This window comes from Gastrolobium bilobum, unplaced genomic scaffold (assembly GCF_033153095.1).
Source record: "Gastrolobium bilobum isolate Gb01-03AN ecotype WA unplaced genomic scaffold, APGP_CSIRO_Gbil_v1 utg2926, whole genome shotgun sequence".
NCBI lineage: Eukaryota > Viridiplantae > Streptophyta > Magnoliopsida > Fabales > Fabaceae > Gastrolobium > Gastrolobium bilobum.
The window spans coordinates 412088-434144 of NW_026898807.1; the positions used below are offsets into that span (position 1 = coordinate 412088).

At 32.4% G+C, this 22057-nt stretch overlaps 5 protein-coding genes across 7 annotated transcripts in view; 2 read left to right on the forward strand and 3 right to left on the reverse strand.

The window, feature by feature from the left end:
* Positions 1 to 111: 111 nt before the first annotated feature.
* On the forward strand, positions 112 to 2959 carry LOC133284271 (probable phospholipid hydroperoxide glutathione peroxidase). The gene is made up of 6 exons (XM_061481267.1): positions 112 to 394; positions 526 to 602; positions 907 to 968; positions 1308 to 1426; positions 2420 to 2587; positions 2689 to 2959. Exons 1-6 carry the CDS (start codon positions 347 to 349, stop codon positions 2716 to 2718), a joined length of 504 nt encoding a protein of 167 aa, XP_061337251.1. The 5' UTR covers positions 112 to 346; the 3' UTR covers positions 2719 to 2959.
* Positions 2960 to 5660: 2701 nt separating this feature from the next.
* On the forward strand, positions 5661 to 7733 carry LOC133284321 (probable glutathione peroxidase 8). The gene is made up of 6 exons (XM_061481327.1): positions 5661 to 5776; positions 6038 to 6114; positions 6322 to 6383; positions 6700 to 6818; positions 7226 to 7393; positions 7490 to 7733. Exons 1-6 carry the CDS (start codon positions 5723 to 5725, stop codon positions 7520 to 7522), a joined length of 513 nt encoding a protein of 170 aa, XP_061337311.1. The 5' UTR covers positions 5661 to 5722; the 3' UTR covers positions 7523 to 7733.
* Positions 7734 to 8352: 619 nt separating this feature from the next.
* Positions 8353 to 12280, reverse strand: LOC133284308 (AT-hook motif nuclear-localized protein 5-like). 2 transcript variants are annotated; one of them, XM_061481310.1, is made up of 6 exons: positions 11532 to 12280; positions 11248 to 11430; positions 10220 to 10287; positions 9414 to 9545; positions 9035 to 9193; positions 8353 to 8779 (listed from the first exon to the last, which is right to left on the reverse strand). In XM_061481310.1, exons 1-6 carry the CDS (start codon positions 11668 to 11670, stop codon positions 8573 to 8575), a joined length of 888 nt encoding a protein of 295 aa, XP_061337294.1. In that variant the 5' UTR covers positions 11671 to 12280; the 3' UTR covers positions 8353 to 8572. The 2 variants fall into 2 exon arrangements, with proteins under 2 accessions (XP_061337294.1, XP_061337293.1); XM_061481309.1 differs by having other exon boundaries at positions 11248 to 12280.
* Positions 12281 to 14207: 1927 nt separating this feature from the next.
* LOC133284318 (uncharacterized) lies at positions 14208 to 18253 on the reverse strand. Of its 2 annotated transcripts, XR_009747887.1 has the most exons (9): positions 18090 to 18253; positions 17810 to 17980; positions 17631 to 17688; positions 16442 to 16510; positions 16265 to 16360; positions 15895 to 15987; positions 15227 to 15292; positions 15006 to 15053; positions 14208 to 14517 (listed from the first exon to the last, which is right to left on the reverse strand). XR_009747887.1 is itself a non-coding variant. In XM_061481320.1 (8 exons), exons 2-7 carry the CDS (start codon positions 17956 to 17958, stop codon positions 15242 to 15244), a joined length of 516 nt encoding a protein of 171 aa, XP_061337304.1. In that variant the 5' UTR covers positions 17959 to 17980; positions 18090 to 18253; the 3' UTR covers positions 14643 to 15053; positions 15227 to 15241. The 2 variants fall into 2 exon arrangements, 1 of the variants encoding a protein (XP_061337304.1); XM_061481320.1 differs by lacking the exon at positions 14208 to 14517 and having other exon boundaries at positions 14643 to 15053.
* Positions 18254 to 20933: 2680 nt separating this feature from the next.
* LOC133284269 (tubulin beta-1 chain-like) overlaps positions 20934 to 22057 on the reverse strand; it is a 33513-nt gene continuing 32389 nt past the window's right edge. The window contains exons 35-36 of the mRNA XM_061481263.1: positions 21771 to 21958; positions 20934 to 21327 (exon numbers count right to left, since the gene is read on the reverse strand). Coding sequence (XP_061337247.1) covers positions 21075 to 21327; positions 21771 to 21958 — 441 coding nt within the window. The 3' untranslated portion in view covers positions 20934 to 21074. The remainder of the gene's footprint in view (positions 21328 to 21770; positions 21959 to 22057) is intronic.

Below are 22057 nucleotides of genomic sequence, written 5' to 3' on the forward strand. Positions count from 1 at the left end.
ACTACTTATGTCACTTGGTTAGAAGCTTCCCACGTGTACACATGTAAAGCCTCCACGTTTAAACGTTTTTACGCGGAGGGACGACGCTATAAAATTGGGGCTATGCCTATGCCTATACGGTTGTAGGTTGCATCAACTCCCATCGTGTTCAGCTGAGTGTCTCTGCTTCTGTTGCCTTGTCAGTTGTGAAGCCAGTTCTCTTCTTCTCTTATCCCAACCAAACCCTCCCCTCCTTCATTCTTCTCAATTTCATTTTTTAGCTTTTTCCAATTTAGGAAACCCTTTCAATTTCAGCTTCAAATTCAACCCCCCTTCTCATTCACTTTGACTACATACAGATCACACAATGGCTAGTCAATCAAACGTTGAATCAATTCACGATTTCACTGTTAAAGTATGTTGTTGCTTTGCGTATATTTTCCATTTTTCTTATCGTTCTTTTTTTTTTTCTTTTATAATTTCTTGGACGAGATTCACACTAAATGGGTTCATTTTATGATTACTTTATTAACCCTTTGGTTGCAGGATGCCAGGGGAAATGATGTTAATCTAGGCAACTACAAAGGAAAGGTCCTTCTCATTGTCAATGTTGCTTCACAGTGGTACTATTCTCTCTGAATTTCTTTCTCTAATTAAGTACTTCAGATGAATTTCATAGGGTTTTCAGACCTATGTTAAACAAAACTCGCATTTGACATATATGTATATTATAAAAAAAAATGCAAAGGTGCAAGCTTTATAGTTTTTATTGATATTGTTTCAAATCTGATGAACTCAGTATTTTTTTTTATATATATATTTAAAAAAAAAGGGGGAACGGTTAGTCATGCTGGCTTATAAGTTAAAGACCTTTATGCACTTTTGCCTATGCCTTATACATATTTTTATGTTCGATATTTGATGCAGTGGGTTGACTAATTCAAACTACACAGAGCTGAATCAGTTGTATGAGAATTACAAAGGGAAAGGTCTGCTTTTGTCATCTTTTCTTTTGCTGTGGTCATATTTTCTTTCTGATTTGTTTCTTTCTTTTTGTCCTTGTTATTGTTTGTTTTTATCCTAATTCTTCATGATACCATCTACCTTCCGCGCTTATAATGACTAGCAAATTAAGAAGATACAATATTTATTTTGAACTCTTCCTATTGGCTACTGTCTATACGTACTTGATAAATTATTATTAATTATAAACTTAGTGGACTAGGCCATAGATATTTACCAGCCATACATAAGATTCCTTAGTTTTCCAGATGAAATTACTTACTCTGGATCCTTCCCTTTTTTTAAATGCGATCTTCTTTATGCAGGACTTGAAATTCTGGCATTTCCATGCAATCAATTTGGGGCACAGGAGCCAGGAACCAATGAAGAGATAGTAGAGTTTGCTTGTACTCGGTTCAAGGCTGAGTTTCCCATTTTCGACAAGGTAGGAGAACGGACTCTTAAATGGATAAATATCTCCTCCTTCCTGTGTATGTTCTTGATTCGAATACTTTGTGGTTGTGGCATCAGCTTCATGAATCAAATTTTTGGGCTGTAGCTTTAATGAGAACTGTAAGTGGTGTTAGAATGGCTTTGTTGGGCTATAAGAAATTTTGTGCAATCCACACCAATCCGAATTGACACCATTTGTATGTAAGCAATTTTGTGCAAAATCTAGAATTGTTTCGTTGAATGTATGATTCGTTCGTAATATTTCACCTGATGACTAGATCTGTTCGTTCAGTTTTGAATAGTATGTTAAAAAGAACGAACCTGACAAATTGAGCTTAAAAAGGTTGAGTTTTCAATCTTTCAGTTGTCGGAAAATTTGGAGCGGTTGACCGACTCTATCCTTGACATTTCTCCCATTTCCAGCATAGATTGTGTGATGTGTTAATATCCAAATCATTCTAGCTGAGATGTATTAAATTAGCTTCATGACTTTGTATTCCTGTTTGATTCCGTGGGATTCCCCCCCCCAAAGCAATTATAGCTTATGTATTAATCTTAGTGTCTCTTTTCCACTATGTCTAGTCTCAAGATCCCAGCTCTGTTTGTTGGAGTTAGAGTTGGGAAATTAAGTTTTAAATGGATTTGAGAATTTTAATCCTATTGTCTTATTAAAATGAACTGAGTTGTGTTGGCTGGTGTAAACAACTACCTTGTCCACGGATGCAATGAGGTGGTTGCCGAGTAGTGTTAGTTAAAAGAGGTGGCAGGAGGCTACCGAATGGAAAGTTGAACATTGTCTGGAAATTTAATAATTTGTCTGGTCAGTTGGAATATTACTGAATTAGTGAAATAGAATAAGAAGTTGAGCTTCTCAACCTTATCAATTTGAACATGGTAGAGATAGAACAACTATTTTACCTTCTCCATATGTATATATATACTATTAAATATTTACTCAGATTATGTTTGCATGCTTTTACAATAGGTGGATGTGAATGGTGACAGTGCTGCTCCAGTGTACAAGTTTCTGAAATCAAGCAAAGGTGGACTATTTGGGGATAGTATCAAATGGAACTTCTCCAAATTCCTTGTGGATAAAGATGGGAATGTTGTTGAACGTTATGCACCCACAACTCCTCCTCTCAGCATTGAGGTAAGACAATATGTATGATGGCATGGCATCAGTAATATTGCCTTTGACATGCTTGAAAATTTTACACTAACAAAATGTTTCTCATGTTGATTAATCTGCAGAAAGACTTAAAGAAACTGCTGGTTGCATGAGTGATTGGAGTTGCCACTAAATGAATAATGATTAGAATATACGATGAATAAGAAATGTATTGCAGATGTTGGTAGAATTTCCTTCGTATATGTACCGAAACAGTTGCTTAGAATATACCATGAATAAGAAATGTGTTGCAGATGTTGGTAGAATTTCCTTCGTATATGTACCGAAGCAGTTGCTCGTGTACCTCTGAATTACTTTCGTCATCTTTATAAAATTGGGTATCTATTTTATATTCTTACTCGGTCAAACGTGTCCCTAACCTGCCCAGTTCTGCCTCGTGATATCTGTCCATGAGGAACATTCAAGTCGGACACTACTCTATACCGCTTGATCATGCACGAAATGTGAGCTAGCAGCCTGTGATTTCAGAGAATTGTTTAGTGCTACTGAACGCTATGAAACAAATTCTTAGTACTGTTCAACGTGGCACATCATTTATAACCTTCAAAATCTTAATAGTGTGGGTCGGTGATGACCTATGAAACATGGGTGATATATATTGAATGACTAAATTATAAGAATATTTTTGAAAAATTTCTGATGATTTTTATGGGATTTCAAAATATAGAGGATTTTTTTTTTCTTTTGAAAAAAAAGATTACATTGGCAATATATATAGGTGCAACCGTGCAAGTGCAACGATGCTTAACATTTGCCTCTGATTTGAGTTGCGGTGTTTTTACTCATAAACACCTCGCGTAGCAGTGATTATTGAATTGACAGTTACACAGAAGAAATGTGTAATTTAAGTTTGACATATCATATTATAAATGAAAAAAATTATTCTTATGCTATGGAAGAATAACTTTCTTTTCTATATATTTATCGACTTCCGTGTAATTTTAATTTATTTTTTATGAATGAGTGAGTTTTATTCATGATTGTGTCTATGATAGGAGAGAATTATTTTTCTACAATATGAGATTAATAATAAAACTCATTATAAATAGTAGAAAACGGGATTGTATAATCCTAGCGTAGGAGAAGTTCAGCCTATGTTCCATCAATTATTAGATATAATTTGAAAAAATAGATATTAAAAAATCAATTAAAATATTTTTTATTTTTAAAAATTACTTAAAATTGTATACCTTTATTTAAAATTTAAAAATAATTTTCCATTCAAAATGCATATAACATTAAACAAAACACTAAACAGTGATTTTAAGGCACATATTCAATTATTAAGTCTTAAAAACTATATAATGGAATTTGATATAACTAACTAGGTTGTGTAAAAGGCAGTCTTTAATACACGATAGTTATAATGACAATTATAATTGAACTAACCGATTCACGGTATACAAATAGATAACAGGTTGAATACGGAGTGAATTCTCTCGCGTGAAAAAATAGTCATGTGATTATGTTATTTAATCACAATCATTCATTAATAATGAGATAAGAGAGAAAAATATATAATTTTTAAATAAGTGATTGTAATCAAATAACATAACCATACAATTATTTTTTCACATGAAAAAATCTCTTACCGGTTGAATATATGGTAGCATTTAATACCTAACAATAATATAACTCACCACACAAATTAATTGAGTTACTTAGCTACCAACCTTACCTACTTTTGGCCAACCAATCAACATAGTATACTATGTAGCACTGCTACTGACACGGGACACGTGACACGACACGACACTCTGACACGTTAATTTTAAAAAACGTTAGATTTCGACAGCTTAGGACACGCTTTGATATTAAATAATATTTTTAATTTTTGTAGTGTATATTATATTTAATATTCAATAATTTAACAAAAAATGAAACTAAACTTATAATATTTATCAATTTTGCAAAAAAACATAAGATAGTCCAAATATTTATATTAAACTCAATAAAATGGTAATCGTAATCCAACGAATCTAATAGTTGGAACTAAAAACTCAACGCAACGCAACTTTTGAACCTTTTTTTGAATTTTTATAACACGTGTTGGAGTGTCGGGGAGTGTCGAAGAGTGTCAGAAAGTGTCGGACACGACACGTCAAGATTTTTGAAGTGTCGGTGCTTCATAGATAGTATATATTTGATTGTTATTTAATTTTTCATTCTGATTGCATATAATAATTGGTTAACGGAAAAATATACACAATATTAATTTTAAGGGACAGATTCAATCATTAAGTCAGCTGTTATATTTTAGAGTTCATATACCTGTATTTTGTATGGGGAAAATTAGTATTATGTAACATGATATAAAATTTTTTACCCACTCACCCATTGGTTTCTGCACCAATATTTTTTATTTTTTGTTTTTATTACATGTATAGGACCCACGTGCATTTTTGTTTGAGTAGAAAAAATTGTTTAGATTATGTTACATGATAGTAGTTTTACCCATTTTTTATTTATACAAACTAACTTTCAGAGGAATACATTTATTAACAAGTTGATATTTCTATATAATAATAGGAAATAATTGTATCATGCTGTAAAAAATTAGTTGTGTCATGCTATAGATACAATTAATGTGGACCCCACTATTTTTAAAATAAAAAGAAAAAAAAAGTGATAGAGTCTACATTGATTGACTGTGTCTATAACATGACACAATTAATTTTTTATAACATGATATATCTATTTCTCTATAATAATAGAAGAGGGATTAAAGAATTCTTATATTTATTATGAACCGTCAATGTATTTGTATTCGGATGATGTACGTGAAATATTATATCTTGTAAATTAGAATTATAAGTGTTAGATGCAATACAAGTTGGTACGATCTTTTAGTATTTTAATTGGTTGAACGTCTAACAATGGCAACAAGTACATAAATAAATAATTTCTCGGTTAGGGTGTTGTCACTCACATCACATCGGACAAGAATCTCACCACGTGTGAAATCATTACTGGTCAAACATTTCAACGTTCAATCCAATCCTCGTTCCATTATAATGTCTAACTCTAAGCTCAGTTTCTTTCTAACTATTAACACTTCACTTCTTTTCTCAAATTAGACTCTAGCTCTAGCATACCATGACCACCGAATCCACTAAGGATCCAAAATCCGTGTACGATTTTACTGTCAAGGTTTGTCTTTTTTATTTTTATGTGTTGCTTCATACTTAGACTCTATTTTTAAGTGGATAAGATAAACCAGGATTGTTACCTTATTTTGGAGATTTTTTTTTTTTTTTTTTAAGTAAATAAATGTTGTGTGCTTTAATTAAGCCTTTAACAAACCAGTTTATGCTCCTGAAGATGAAGATGAAGATGAAGATGTTAACAAGTATCATCTAAATATATGTATTAACTAAAAAACCTTTTGTAATTCTTCCATTCACTTGCAAGGATGCTAAGGGCGATATTGTTGATCTCTCCACTTACAAGGGAAAAGTTCTGCTGATTGTCAATGTTGCGTCTAAATGGTATCCTTAATTTGTGCTCTGCTTATTAATACTTTTCTTCATGTTTTCATATCTTTATATTGCATCTAGTTAATAACTTTAAATCAGGGTATTTTTATTTTTCCAGATGGAATAGATTCCGTTCTTGTCAATAACTATTCTCACTGCCATTTTCTTAAAGTGTTGAGAATATTTACAATTCTTGTTTGTTGTTTGGGATTGAAACAGTGGCTTGACCAACTCCAATTATACGGAGCTGAATGAATTATATGAGAAGTACAAAGACAAAGGTTTGTACTTTAGACCCTTTTACTGTTTCTTGTTTCTCATTTCAAACTGTAACTATCATAACCTTAGAATAAGCATTTAGGAAGAAATATTATTTGACTGATCGCTATCTACAATTATAAATAATGCCTTATTTAACGATGGAAACTGGCCAAATTAACTTCATATCTATTTGCTGGTAATTTTCCCGTACTGAAAAACTTTTTCTGGGGACACTGATATTGAGATGTCTTATTCTGATTATCTGTGTTTCTTCCTCTATCATTGTACAAATATATTTAACTAATACAAATGACTGGGTTGGAAACCCTTAATTAGGACTGGAGATTCTGGCATTTCCATGTAATCAATTCGGTGAGCAAGAACCCGAAAGCAATGATAAAATTGTGGAGTTTGCCTGCACTCGCTTCAAATCAGAATTCCCCATCTTTGATAAGGTAGGTCCACATTTAAGTCATCTTGGAAAGCTTGCTTGTACTACAAATTGCCAAATTTGTGTTATGATGTTACCCAAAAAAAAATAAAAAATAGTAGAGACTAGTGCTTATCATTACCCTTGGCAAATAAGCTGCTCTTTACTAGAGGAATGATCTGTGTGTTGGTTTGCTTTCTATTTTCTATTTCCATCCTGAACCCCTCATTGTGCTTCTATGGAAAACATTTCCTTAATGATGTTCAACTGCTTTAGGCTGTATATCTAGAAACTTAAAATATTGCTTGACTAGTTGGAGTTAATTGTACAAAGCATATGATTACTGCTATCCTGTGTTACCTTCTGCTAATTCTTTTGAAGAACCATGACATTCACTTGGTTATATATCTCTCTCCTTTGTTCTTGTTCTAGATTGAAGTGAATGGGGACAATTCTGCTCCTCTGTACAAATTCTTGAAGTCAGGGAAATGGGGAATTTTTGGGGACGATATTCAGTGGAACTTTGCCAAGTTTCTGGTTGATAATGATGGGAATGTGGTGGGTCGCTATTATCCCACTACTCCTCCTCTAAGCCTTGAGGTAAAGACATATTGTCTCTATATTATTCTTGAAATTAATTCATATGCTTTAAGTCGCTTTTATAATTCTTCTGGCATCATTTTTATTGTATTGCAGCGAGACATCCATCAGCTTCTGGGAATTTCTTGAAGGCAAAGATACAACTTGGCAGAGAGGACGTGATGAATTTCAAGCATGTCTTCAAAGTTCATTATGTTTCCCTTGTGTAATAGTGGCAATGTTGTGCATAAAATAAGGTTATGCCAGTTCCTACTTATACTTATGGACATAATGTATGATATCTGGTTTTATTGGGATTTTAGCATATGTCATGCCATATAGTGACATCTTCCTTTGCATTCTTCGTTTTCTTTTAGTTTCATTTTTCTGTCCATCTCGCAGCCATAATACATATTCCTTGTTAATTTTTTTTAAACTTAATATTCTCGTCAGTTAAAAATATGAGAAAACTATGAAAGTTTCAATTTTAATGATTCGTTTCATTCAAAGGTTTCGTCATTTTCATTTTTCTTACAATCTTGGGAGGGATAATTCTTTATCTTTAACCCCTGCCTCACTCTAGAAAGAAATTAATTAGGTTAAATATAACGGTTTAATGGATTTCAAAAATAACGAACGAAAAAAAAAAATCAACTTCAAATAAAAGAGACGTGAAAACTAAGATGGATGGTTGCTCCATTTGGCTCATTAATCAGAATAAACATTTCCTACGAGTCATCAGTAACCAATAATTTCCCCAAAGATCTGAGATTTGCGTTGCTTTCACTCTATTGGAGTGACCAATAATGAACTTTATTCGCATTGCAAATATCTGAAGCTCGGAGAAGCAGACAACTGGAAGAAAGACACCTTTCAAAGTGAATGTTTTGTACGGTCGATAAAGTGAAAGAACTTGTTATAATCGGCTCAACAGTCAACAAAATAATATACTTTCCTCTTAACGTTGACATTTTGCCTTTCATTTCACCACACATTTTTGCACAAGTCAAGGTTGTTACTTAACCCCGAAATGATCCATTTGTTACAGTTACAACATAAGTTAGTGCGAACTTGTGTCACCTACCAATGGGGATAACAAGCAGAAGCAGAGTCACAATGCTCCTCACAAATTCAGTTCATATACAACAACAAGAGATATATATACATACAAAGCAGCTATGTCTCTTCCACAATAAAATTTCACCCACGAGTCAAGTCAATACCAGTGTGTGGCTGTGCACTTTTCGTATCTACTGGCCACATGCCTGTTGCAGAAGAGGTGTAGTTTTGATTAGGAGGAGAAGCTAACTTATCACTACTCTGAGGCTCCGAATTGCTTTCTTTTGTACTTGTCCCTTCCTTAGTCTTTGGCTTAGACCCGCCATATAAGAAACTGCACACTACCACCTGCAGCAAGCAAAGCTTCATTCTTTTCTTTTTTTTTTTTTTTATTTGGGTTTGAATCTAAAGCATCCTGAGATGCACAAGAATGTAATTCATTATCAAACATCGTTTACTCCACCCACTCCACCTCATTCAGAATACCTTGCAGTTGTTTAACTTATTGTTATAGCATCATGAGAACATGAATGATCATGCAAGAAGAATAAGAACGACCAATCCTAGAAAGGCCCCTAGATTTTGGGGCAATTAAGAATATACCTGTACTGGGCTTGCAGTGATAAGCCTAGCAATACCACCACCAATAATATGACCATCCGGACTGGAAAGGGAAACACTCATGCCACCTGTTCTATTGCGAGGTCCACCATCTTCAGCAACCAAGTAAGAACCAGACAAGCATAATATTTGAAATCGGCCCTGCAAAAAAGTTTAGTATTGCATCATAAGAACCAACCTTACAATATCACAATTGCTGAAATGAACGGCATTAACTTTCTCTTTTTTTTTAACAGTATGGATACTTAATAAACAGGAACCATAGAAGGGACATAGAGAGGAGACAGAAGGGATGATATCATGATACTTAATAACGTTAAAATTGCTTGTAGGGCATGTAAGCAGTGTTTAGTTCTTTAACCTCATAAGTAGCACTGACAGTAGTAGAAGCCGGCTGACGCAGAGTGACTGAAGAAACTGTCCCAGTTCCCGACAAGATGCATAAAGCCCTTGGTCTCTGCTGTGAAACCAATAATAACTTTGCAACAATGTCCTGAAACAAAGAAAATCTATCATTCCAGGAAATTCTAAATAAATGTGCAACAATAAGTAACACTCTTGAATGTTCACATGATGAATAAAGCAACTAAGCATATTATTTGAAAGCTGCAATTAAAATTTCCGTTCAGTATCATCAGTTTTGCATGAAATCAGCAACGATGTTTATGTGCGAAGTAATCTTCTACAATTTCTATGCCATTACAATCCCAGTCTAACTGAATACACCATCCATGTGAGAGCATTCATTGATTTCCAATTATATAAATCATTCATGAGGTTTGCATGCCATGAATGGTAAAATTAGCATATCAATATCCTGACCTTATTTTTTATTTTTAAAGTCTTTCCATTGTTAGTTTTATGATGCTTTGTGGATGCGCATGGAGTATGGGCTATTGACAACAACTTCTCACAAGTCATGAAAAACAACTTTTTTTAGTTAAGGAAATTTTTTTCTGATGTCGATGTCAACAATGATTTCGGTGCCACTAGACCAATGGGCTATTAAAATTTAAAAAAATCCCACATCAGTAAACCAACATCTAAGTCATATCCTGTTTAGATAAATATAGCCTCAACATCTTTATATTCAGGATCCAATAAAAGAACTCAACAAAGAAGTGCATCATAACCTATATCTCTTATGAAATGGAAGAATAAAACTACCTCCCCAGCTCCAATGGTGATAACATGAGGTGAAAAAGCCATTCCTGCAGAACTGTTCATCCATTCACCTATGAAGAAACAAAAAAAAAAAATGTTAAAACATCACACATTTCAAAGAAAAATAGGAAAGGAAAGCATTTTCTGGTAATACCGATGAGTTGCCATTCAAACAACAAGAAAACAATTGCACCAGAAAAGGAAGGGGAAATTGCAAAACTCACTGTCTAATTTTTCATGCTTCTAAACAAGTTTATTTTTGTTTGGGGGGAGGGAAAGGGGGTGAGTCTAGACCAGAAATTTGAACCTAAACTGCCAAGTAATTAAGTATTGCAGTCTTTACAAAAGATCAACACCTGAAATCTTGATGATGGATACTTGTTTCTGTATAATTGCCTCAGCTTTAACCACTCACATACATGACCAGGAGATCCATGTATTACAATTATGGTCCATTTAGGTATTTCTGGAGCAGTATTTATGACTACCAAGTAACCATATCAAGAGAAACCAAATTACAGAATACCAATAACCTGGACTACCAACATAAAACACAATAATGGCAAATAATAGAAAAAAATTCCAAACAGAAAAAAGCAAAAAGAAAAAAGAAAAAAAGAGAGGAAAGAAATAAAAAATTACCAGTTTAAACTATAAAGCTTCTAGAAACGGAAAAAAAAAACAGTATGAAATGAAAGCACAACCGAACCATCCACCGCTTTTCTTCAGTAGATTATAATTGACCGCAAAATGGAAAATTCAAAAGTAAGTCACAGGATGTTAATCAGAAATTTAAATGGCTGTCTAGTTTTGTATTCACCAAATAACCATAAATTCGGATTTTATTATCCTCATAGTTTGTAATAGACATGCATGTGTATCATGATCTCAACCATTAATTTTCTTATCAACACATATAACTCCTCACTTTTTCCTCTAAAATGAACACTTCACTTAGGAGGAGCCAAATGCTAATATAAAAGATACAATCAAGCAATCAACACAAAATGAAAATTCTCATGTAAATATACCAAGTGTGGCTAGCTGTTGCTTCCTTCCACTTCCAGGGGGGCGCCCTCTACGCCGTATCTGGGAAGGAGTGGTTGAGCCCGGAGTGGAATCAGCAGTGGCAGACATTGTAGAGAGTCTCAAAGAAACTGGTCCATCAGGACCATACTTACGAGGCCTCCCTCTTTTCTTTTTCACAGGCTCACCTGAAGAAGGTACTCCATGAACAGGAACAGGAGAGGAATCTATGCTAATGCCATGAATAAAACTGGCACGCTGAGGCTCTGCTGAAAATGTAGAACCAAACCTGTCATGTGACAAAGCTCTGAACCCAGAGGGTGCTTGGAACCCTCCAGTTTGTGTTCCAGGACCAGACCCACCAACCCCTCCTCTATGCATGTAATATGGAGCAGACCCACCAGAGAATGCCATAGCTTCTCTCCCATCCATGCATTTACTAAGAGATTTGTAAATTCTGACAGATAAACTAACTTCCTGGTACCAAGAAACCAGATGAAGATACTAAAACAGGAGATACTCTTCTACTGGTCAAAAGGAAAAAGCTTTGACAATGATGGAAAGATTAGATTTTTAACCCCAAATATAAACCGAAAAAAAGAAAAAAAGATCTAAAACCAAGTAGCTCTAGATATTCATTTAACAAGCTCAGAGATTTTGTCAAGTGAACATTAGAACAAGGGTTTTGTTTTGTTTACCTAGACAAATTTGAGAACCCCACAATAAAAGATGAGATACGAATGCCCAAGTAGAAAGGAAAATAAATAACCAAAAAAAGAAAGTAGCATTAGGGCTCAAACAAAATCACCATTGAAAACCCACGACAGAGCTTAGTTATTAAAAATGCAGAAAAATCAAGAGCTTGGATTCAAGACAGAAAACTCAAATTAGCAAGGTGGAAGTTCCGGAATCATGTCCGTAACACATTAACAAAACAAAACCCTAGATTTTCAAATCTAGGGCTTTGACAGAAGAATGCAGTGCAGTAGTTGGTGCAAAAGGAAAAAGAAAGGGAAAAAGGAAAAAAGACATGAAGTGGAACTTCACTTGGGACTTGAGATGAGAAGGAAAAATTAAAATAAATTATAAAAAATAATAAGAAAGAGCTTTTGAAATGAAGTGTGTGTGAAACAGTGAAAGAAAGTGGTGAGTGGTGAGGCTGTGAAGTGATGGAAGTATATGACCAAAAATGGCAAAAAAAAAAAAAAAAACATAACAAACAAAAACCTAATGGGAAGGGAGAAAAGCGGTGTTGTGTTGGAGGGACAGTGTGGCCCCTACCAAAGTACCAAACCAAAGACCAAATGTCCTTTTCAGATAGCCAATTGTTAGGGCAGTGAGCCATTTGTCTTTACATCATGTCTTACAGCGTGAATTTTTATTAATACACAATTTATTCATAAATTTACTATTATAAAAAACATGTGAAATGAATTTATGACATCATCTAATTTGATCATTAACTTAAAGAGTTTTCGTTTTATCCTTTAACATAACACAACAAACTTTTCTACACTCACAACATTTTGTGGGGCTCACATTTTTTAAAACAAAAAAATAAATAAAAAATTAAGGCACGCAATCTCTATAACATTACACAATCACTTTTCCTACAACATAACTCTTATAAAACCCTAACTTAAATTGTTAAAATGTTCCTCTTTTGACTCCCCCGATTGAACTGATTTGTAAAACATTGAAAGACCATTTTTTATTAAATTTATTTGAATAAACGTAATCATATAAATTAAACGCTTCTGGGGAGGACAAAATTTGTGTTTGGACAAGTTGAAAAAAAAAAACTTATGATATGATATTTAATTTTTTTCAAAAAAAAAAGTTATTTTTATTAACTTTTAAGAAAAACTGTAATTACTTTTTTATTTTTAGTTTTGAAAAAACTAATTTAATTATTAAAAATATTTTAGACACATTTTTATTTAAAAAAAATATTTCTAAAGCTTATTTGAGGGAAGTATGTATCTTAACTGTTGACTGTTAAATAAACGACTTGATATCATTGCCAGGCAAATATTTCTTCCCAGAAAATGCACGCACTCTTCCCATCTGCATAGATTATAAGTTCTGAGCAGGGGTGATAAATAAATTAGAAGTCTTTCACTCAGCTGGTAAAGACTTGGGTTTATATGTCTAAAATTGATTATTGGAATCAGGTTTTAGACTTGCATAAAAGTTCGTTTAATAAAAATATCTCAGATTCTAATTTAAAAGCCTAACTTTAAAGCCTCTCATGCTGACATAGTATGTTAACTTTTATTTTATATTTTTTTATACTACTCATAATAGTCTTTTCTCTCTCCTCAATCAATTCTATCACATTTTATTAGTTAAAGAGACTTTTTGAATAAATTTATTCTATAATATGTTGTTTGAATATATATTGAATTTATGAATCTTTATACAATTATTGGTGTTGTTAATCATATATTCTGTTTGAATAAATTTTTTGTTATTTTTTTTTTAACAAACTAAACCAAAATTTTATTTTTTGAAAATAAATTAAGCCACATGCCGATAATTATATTCATAACATGTAATAGTTTATACCAAAATGACACATTTAAATACAGACTTACCTTTTTAAGATCAAAACTTGACTTGACTCGACCGGTTAACACCCTTAAATATAAGTGTTTTACATTAATGTTTACATAACAAAATCTATATTTCTAGCGTAACAAAAACCAAAAATAAAAAATAAAAAAGTCTAGAGCTCCTTTTGGTGATCATTTCTTAATTTTTTTTATTTTTTTGTTGATGATCACTTTAGAAAAGTGGGTTTGTTTTTACATCCATAGACTATAGTGCTCGTCATGACTTAATGACCACTTGAGGAGAATTACAAGAGATACGACGACGATACTATCTAGCATAATAAAGTTAAAAAAACGAAAGAATAGCATACCAAAAAAAAAAAAAAAAAAAAAACGAAAGAATAGTCTCATTTATGAAATAATTAAACCAGTTCTCATACAAAATTCCTAGTCTATTTCGATAAATCAATTAAAGTTGAAAGGTTATTTTCTGCTTCCTTTTCTTTTGCTACAAAACCTTACGTAACGTGAGAATTTTTCGCGTCTCTCATAGTTAACCGAAATCTTCTATGGAAACTAAATGATTCTAGTGAACAAAGAGCTTGCATCTCAATTGAAACCGGCCCCAAGTCTTCAAAATATGAATGTGATGTCAATGTTAGATGTTCGATCTTCCTTGAAGTCAACTTTTCCCTACCCCTACTCACGTGCTTATTATACCTTCAATGTAACCGAAAAGAAAGGTATGATTCCAGTGAACGGATATGAAAGTTAAAAATAGAAGTATTTCTGAATACCAAAAGAAATCATATGTATAAATAAAAATGTGTTTGTTTTACCCGTCAATTTAATCAATAATACAAAAATTGAATTTCATAAATAATGTCATTGTTCAGTGCAAGAAAAATGCAACAAATTCAATGCTAACAAGTTATGTAGTCTCTACAGTTTTTTTGTTTGGATAAAAATCTGAACAAGTTGTATTACTAACCTCTGTTTCTAATTACTACTGGAATCGGAAAGGTAGGTAGGTACAAGACCTAAGTTGTTAGACAGATCTTATGAAATAATACTGAAGCATTTACTAACTCCCACTTAAACTTTTTCACTAAAGTTGTAAACTAACCCGAATCAGACTGAAAGATACTATGATTAGAGAATGCAAATATAGGAAAATATAAGATCCATTATCGTGTCCACCAACCTACCTTTACATTCAGAGGTTTCTAGATGTGATTTCTGGGGCATGCCTCTAACTGTAGAAAGAGCACTAATTAATCAAATAATGAGAAACCAAAAAAGAGAAAAGGTACATAAAAGTAAAAAAGGAAAAGAAAATAACCACCATAGCAAGTGACTAGTTTTGAGAAGTGGCAATCATGTAAAAAATATAATAATAATAAAGTTTCAGACATGCTTGACAACTTACATTATTAAGAGAGTCTTACTCCATTGCCATCAGCTTCATTTTTCTGTTAACAAAATCCAGGTACCCCTAGAAAATACCAACATATAAGTAGATGCAAACTAAACCTAATTAATTAGCTAGACGTACAACCTATAATATAAAAACTATCTAAACATTATGTTTTTATAATTCGGATTAAATTTCAGAGTCTCTTACAAATATACAGGGACTATTCAATAGACTTGTTGAAAAGTAAAAGCTTTCAACTGAGTCCTTCAAAAAATTTCTTTTCAATTCGTTCTAATTTCTAACAGAACCATGAAAATGAAGATAGAAAATACTGGCATAATACATAAAGCCGTCAGCCGATGTGGCCCAATAATTCAGAGATGGATGTCATTTATCTTATGCCCTTCTGCTTCTATTCAAGGCTCTATGTCATACAATATATTTCTTACAATGAATAGCTAAACACAAATAATCCTTTTTCTACTTCAGAAAAATAATAATAATAATAATGCATATATCAACTAGAGGCCTCACTGGTTAAATACATTCTTATTATGCCTTCAGTACAATTATAAAAGAAGAGTGAAGACATTGCCTTTTCCACGATGAGTAACATGAGAAGAGAAGTATAACAGTAGTAGAATAGTAGAATATGTCAAGAAGCAGATCAAAGAACTTACCTGAAGTATTCCTACAGCAGCAAACTTGTCTAGTATAGTCTTGTGATGAACTGGATCATTCAAGTTTAAAGGCTTTAACAGCAGTTCGACATTCTGTAAACAAAATTTAACTTCAGATGTTGTCTCATTTTTATTGAAATGAGTAATCAAAGAGGGGGGAAAGTTATAAGCTAACAATTTGGGTTTGTTTAACTGGATGAAACCAGTTCTCTTTAGATATACAATACTTGCTTCATACTTCATCGATATTTAATTCTTTCTATAGTAGTTGTCACCAACCATGGGAGAGGTTGTGGTGATGTAGGAAATATCTAACTTCAACCAATTTAAATTCATTTGAAGTTTCACAATCGCAATAAAGTGGATCCACCTTTGACGTGAAGCGTTCATTCCAATATGTATACTTTAGATCTTCAAGCACTTTGGTTTTACAGAGGTCATTAACAAAGACCTTCACTTGTACAGCCTGATGAAAGGTAGAAAAACATATGAGTACAGGAAAAACAATAATACATAGTAAATGGATGGTCAAAGAAATGAAACACACATGAGAAGACACCAGATGTTTGTCAAAAGGGATGCCAATAACAAAGCCCTTCAAGGAATAGTCAGAGATCTGCATAAAAACAGCTGAAGCTGTCATATCATGGCTTGGGAATATTATAGTTCAAATAGCTAAGAGTTGTACCAATAAGTCATAAAAAAGCATGTCATATACGCATGTATATTGTACTAATTCTGCCATCATAGTGGTTATGAAATTAAAACAAGGGTAAGGGCTAGCTAACATAAAAGGAAAACATGATGCAAGTGAAAATGCTAATGATTGCTCACCTCGTAGCATAAATTTGTGTGTGACTAGACATAAAAGAAGCAAATTTACATCATTAATAGAAAATTCTAAGAGGGAAGAGACACGTTACAAAACGAAAGAAATCACTAACACCAAAAGAATGCAGAATTGGCTAAGGGACTTATGGGCCTCAAGGATGTAGAGCTTAAATTTCATCAAGATTCAGATGAAAGAGGAAAGAGTTCTGTAACAAAAGAAAGCCTGAAAGTTTCCCAATTCTGAAGAAACCTCCAAGAGTCAATAATTGCTTGCCACATGAAAGCTGGAGACATTTTTCCAACTTCACTCTAATCCAATGTAAATGATTATTAGCACAGCATGCAACACCCCCAACATACCAGCATAATTTGAATCATAAATCATCAGATAAGACTTGAATGTGCAGCTGTAAGGGAAAGGGATAATCATCCAATGGCACATCAATCACAGTCTAGCCAATGTGCAGCATACTACGTTGAGGAAATGAAGCAAAGTTAAAATGCCTTAGATACCATACTTATCAATTGATTGGAAACTGTCATTTCTCCCATAGTTCCATGAAACATCCAACAAGATAGACCAGAAATCCCAGACAATTAGCAAATTCGTACAATTGATGGCAAAAGTAGGGAGGCAGAGAAATTTTCCGAATTGGTAGCTATAAAACTGAATGTATGTACAGACACAGACATCTTACAACTTTTCACTATTCATAAGTACAGACACGAAAAAGACAGCAAATTGAAGAGAATTTTCGCCTCAAGATTTAACTTTAGAAAACACATAGTAACACTGGCGGTGATCAGGTTCATTTCTCATTACATTCAAGGCGAGGGTCTTCATTCCACTAACACACTCCACAAATATAATTTTAATTGGAATGCAAGAGAAATAAAAAGCTCACCAGCCTCTCAAAATCAGAAGCCATCAAACCAATATTTGTCTTCTTCCTAACCAGAACACTGTGGCATTGAACATAACAAGCGTACGCGTTACTTACAGAAAATATGACAAACCAAAATAACCTTTTTATTTTTATTTTTTAGTATAAAAAAGGGGAGTTATCTTTATCATCCTTGGTACCTGAAAGGTGAAGCAATTTTTTTATCAAAGTCAGAAAGAGCAAGGCCAACATATTTATCACCAACATCCAAACCAAGCAACCTTCCGCGTTCCTTCCCGGTTGTCTTCACCAAATCATGAAACAACTGCAAGGGTTTCACGTACCTCATCTCATCTACCGATAAAATAATGCTGAAAATTGCAATTGGCATTGGCAATGAGATGAATAAAACCCTAAACTTGAGAATAGAACAGAGCGATTAAATATAAATAAGAGCAAAAACAATCATAGGAGACAAACCTGGTGTGGTGCAAATCTTGTCGTCAATTGTGGCAGAGAGTGCCACCAGTGACCTCTTCCCGTCTCCGTACAGCGCCGGTGCCAAGGGACCAGAACCTCGAGTGTCTTAGCAGGCGCACTGCAGTGTGAAAACAGACGATTTTGAACTTTGAAGAGACTATGATTTTCTGACGTTGCATATCAATTGAATTATCATACTCTAACTCAACTAGTGAGTCTCATATTTATAAATAAAATAAAATAAAAAATTTATGCAAATCAAAACGTCACAACATAATAATTAAATTCTCATACAATCATAGTTTTTTTTTTCTTCAAAAACATGTGGGTCTCACAAAATATTGTGTGTGCAGAAAAATTTTTGTGGTCACGTTAAATGATAAATACAAATCCCTAAAATGTTTTTCATTCATTCTGTATATGATTGTGTAATGTTATAGAGATTCGTTTTGCGTGTCGTAATTTTTTCTTTTTCTTTTTTCTTCAAAAAGTGTGGGCCCCATAAAATATTATGTGTATAGAAAAATTTGTTGTGTCATATTAAATGACAAATGCAAATTTCATACTTAAATGTTAAAATAAAGCTTGAGGAGTAACTCTTACAATGTTATTAATGATTTATCATATTTCTATTTAGGATAAATCTTTTCTTATGTTACAGGCAATTTTTTGTCTCATGCCATAGAAACAATGTTCTGGTGGGTCCCACCATTTTTTTGAAAACATAAAAAAAAGTTAAAGAAAAAAAAAGCTATTGTGAGGTGACAGGAGATGATTTTTCTTCAATGACAGAAGAAAATCATCTCCCTTCTATTTAATGGATCTAATTTATTAAAGGTTTATGTTTTCTTCTTATCTCCTGCATTTCCCCTATGTGAGGAGATAATTACATGAGTTGTTGAATATAAATTGAATTAATAATAAAATAAGATGTAATATTTACTATTATATAAGTTAATTCTCCCCGTATAATTTATACATAATATATATATATATATATATAGGGCTTATCATTTCTCAAGCTGCTTGAAATAATCTTATCTCTGACTAGTACATCATAATCGTACAAAGATGGATCAATGATGATAAAGGAAGAGAGAGAAAAAGAGAATCATAATCATTCAAAGGTGAATCAATTAATATAAGAAAATAAATAAATAAAACGACGTAGTGTTAGAGTAGCTGGAGATAAACTTATCTCAAGCTGCTTGATAAATGTTTTTCCCTATATATATATATGGCTTTAATGTTTCTAAAGGGAATGTAGATAAGTTATCTACATTCGCTCCTAAACGATGTCGTTTTGGGTTAAAAAATTAAAAAATTATAATGAAAAAGATTATTATAACCCTGAAACAAATTATAATTACAAAAACACCTTGATTTTCACCTCAAAACAACGTCGTTTTGAGTTCAATGTAAGTAAGTTATCTACATTGACTGTAGAAAAAGCGAACCCTATATATATATATATATGTTAATTTTTGTAATTAATATCTGTAAAGTAAATTATTTATTTTCGTATATTACAAATAATTTATTTATACGATTTAAATATTATTATATTTTCATATTAATTTTTATAATTAATATCTGTAAAGTAAATTATTTCTTTTCGTATATTACAAATAATTTATTTATACGATTTAAATATTATTATATTTTCATATAAAGTTTTTTTCATGTGTGATGTGTATATTTAGTAATAATTAAGATATTAATATGAGTTATTTATTTCTTTGAATTAGAAATTGATAGGTTTTAATGTAAATTTTTTAACCCGCATGATATATTATTTCTCAGGGTAACTTAAATATTAATGTGGTTTCTTATATAGTTTCCATCCTCTGTAATGTACGTATTTATACTTGTAATTCAAATATTAATACACTTACATATAAAGTTTCCATCTTCATGTCGTGCATATATTTACTCATAATTTATATACTAATATATTTTAAAAATAAATATTTACAATTGCAATTTAAAAATTAACGCCCTCTAATACAAAATTTTCAAACATATGTAATTTAAATATTTACCCTTATAATGTAGATATTAATATAATTTTATATAAAGCTTCAAGTAAAAATTCACTGTTGTAAATATTTAATTAAAGTGACCAAGTAAGAGAACAAAACGATAAAAAGAAAAGAGAAAAAGTTGATAAAAATAATTATAAAGACAAAAATATAATGATCATATGGATATATTATCATTTTCTACAAACATATAGGATACTATCTTAAATTGAAATTTTAAAAGAACAAATATACACCACGCACGTTATTGAAAAACACTGCTGAGGAGAATATTCACATGGCAAAGAGTATTTTTGTAAATTATATATGAAAAAAATATTTGTCTTTTAAAAGAATGATCGTTTTAGTTAAATATAATATTTTTTATTTAAAATTTAAATTAAAAAAAATCTCTCACTTTCTCTTCTCATAATTTTCATTGTTTATATCTTTCTCTCACTTAAAATGACATAATAATATAATAGGATCCTTTCAAACATAATGAATTTAATTAGTTACCAAGAAAAAAAAATGATAAGTATGCTCTTGCGCTTGAGAATTTGTTAAATGATATTGAACGTTCTGATAAAATACTTGATTGTTAGTTTGTTACTGATTATACGGTTTAGGAACTAATAATTACTTTTGTTATATCTTGACTTTAATTGTATCTCACTCGAAAAAAACAGATGCCTAAACATTTCACCCATCGTTTATTACGGAATTGAAAAGTAAAAGTGAGATGTGGAATAGCTAATAATTCATTCGTTAGTGTCCAGCCACTATTGCTTTCAGGTATTTTTATGGGAAACTACCAATGGGCTGACATGCAAATAAATAACTACCAATAACAAGGAATTAAAAATGATAATTTGACATTAAGATGGATTAAAAATGACTGAGAAGCCGATCATAAGAATCAATTGAATCAATTGAATGACCAATGACTATCTACTATGCATGGTTATTGTTGTCTGCATAGAAATGGAGAAAGACTTCGAAGCTCAACACGTTTCTTAGCTGCTCTTCTGAAAGGCTTTCGATTTTGCCACCTTAGACATTCTATCCCACTCGAACACCTAAAATTACCATTATCTTGATTCCTGGTTGCAAACATCTTGCAAGTGAGACTAGGCACATCTCTCTTCTGTTTCTTTCTAGGGTTTGTATGCCTGGGAGATGGGGTTTTAGGCTCCTCAAATTTACTATTACTTAATCTGCAAAGCATAAGAGATAATCAATAAAAAAAATTGCCAATAAATAAATAAGTGCAAGTAAAATGACAGCCTCGGCGGCTAACAGAAATACAAAAATAGAACCATTCTTTCAGACGCCATGTTGGTTTATCAATAAACATAAGGAAGGGGAATTATGCATAATAAAAAGGCAAATCCAAGTGTTGCTGAACAGCATTCAGGACTATATAGAGCCTATTCGCCAACGGAAACCTAACAAATGTTATTAATGTTTCCAATTTCTATAATGATGCAACGGAAGGTGTTTTTCTGCCGGTAATCTGGACTTGAAACTAACACGCCTTCAGAAAGGCTAGCTAAAAGGTAATATTTTGTAAATCTCGTGCAAAACACACGCCATAGCTAAAACGAAAACATATAAAAACTACTCTAGAACTATTTAGAGGTGCATGCAATAAACTGACCTGTCATGATTTGTAGGCAATTCTACTGTATGCGGGTTACATGCAGGACAAATGTAGACCTCTCGTGCGCTTGGTAATTTCATGCAATCGAAGTGATACCACTCATTACAATGATAACATGCAATCATCCTCCTTGGATCAAACGGCTTTCGACAAATGCAATAAAGCATGCATCGAGCTCTTAATATCTGTTGTGAACAAAAAGCAATACTTGATTAGCATCATGTCAAAAACATGATGTAAATGACAATCTCTTAATTTTGATAATACAGAAATGACAATCTCCT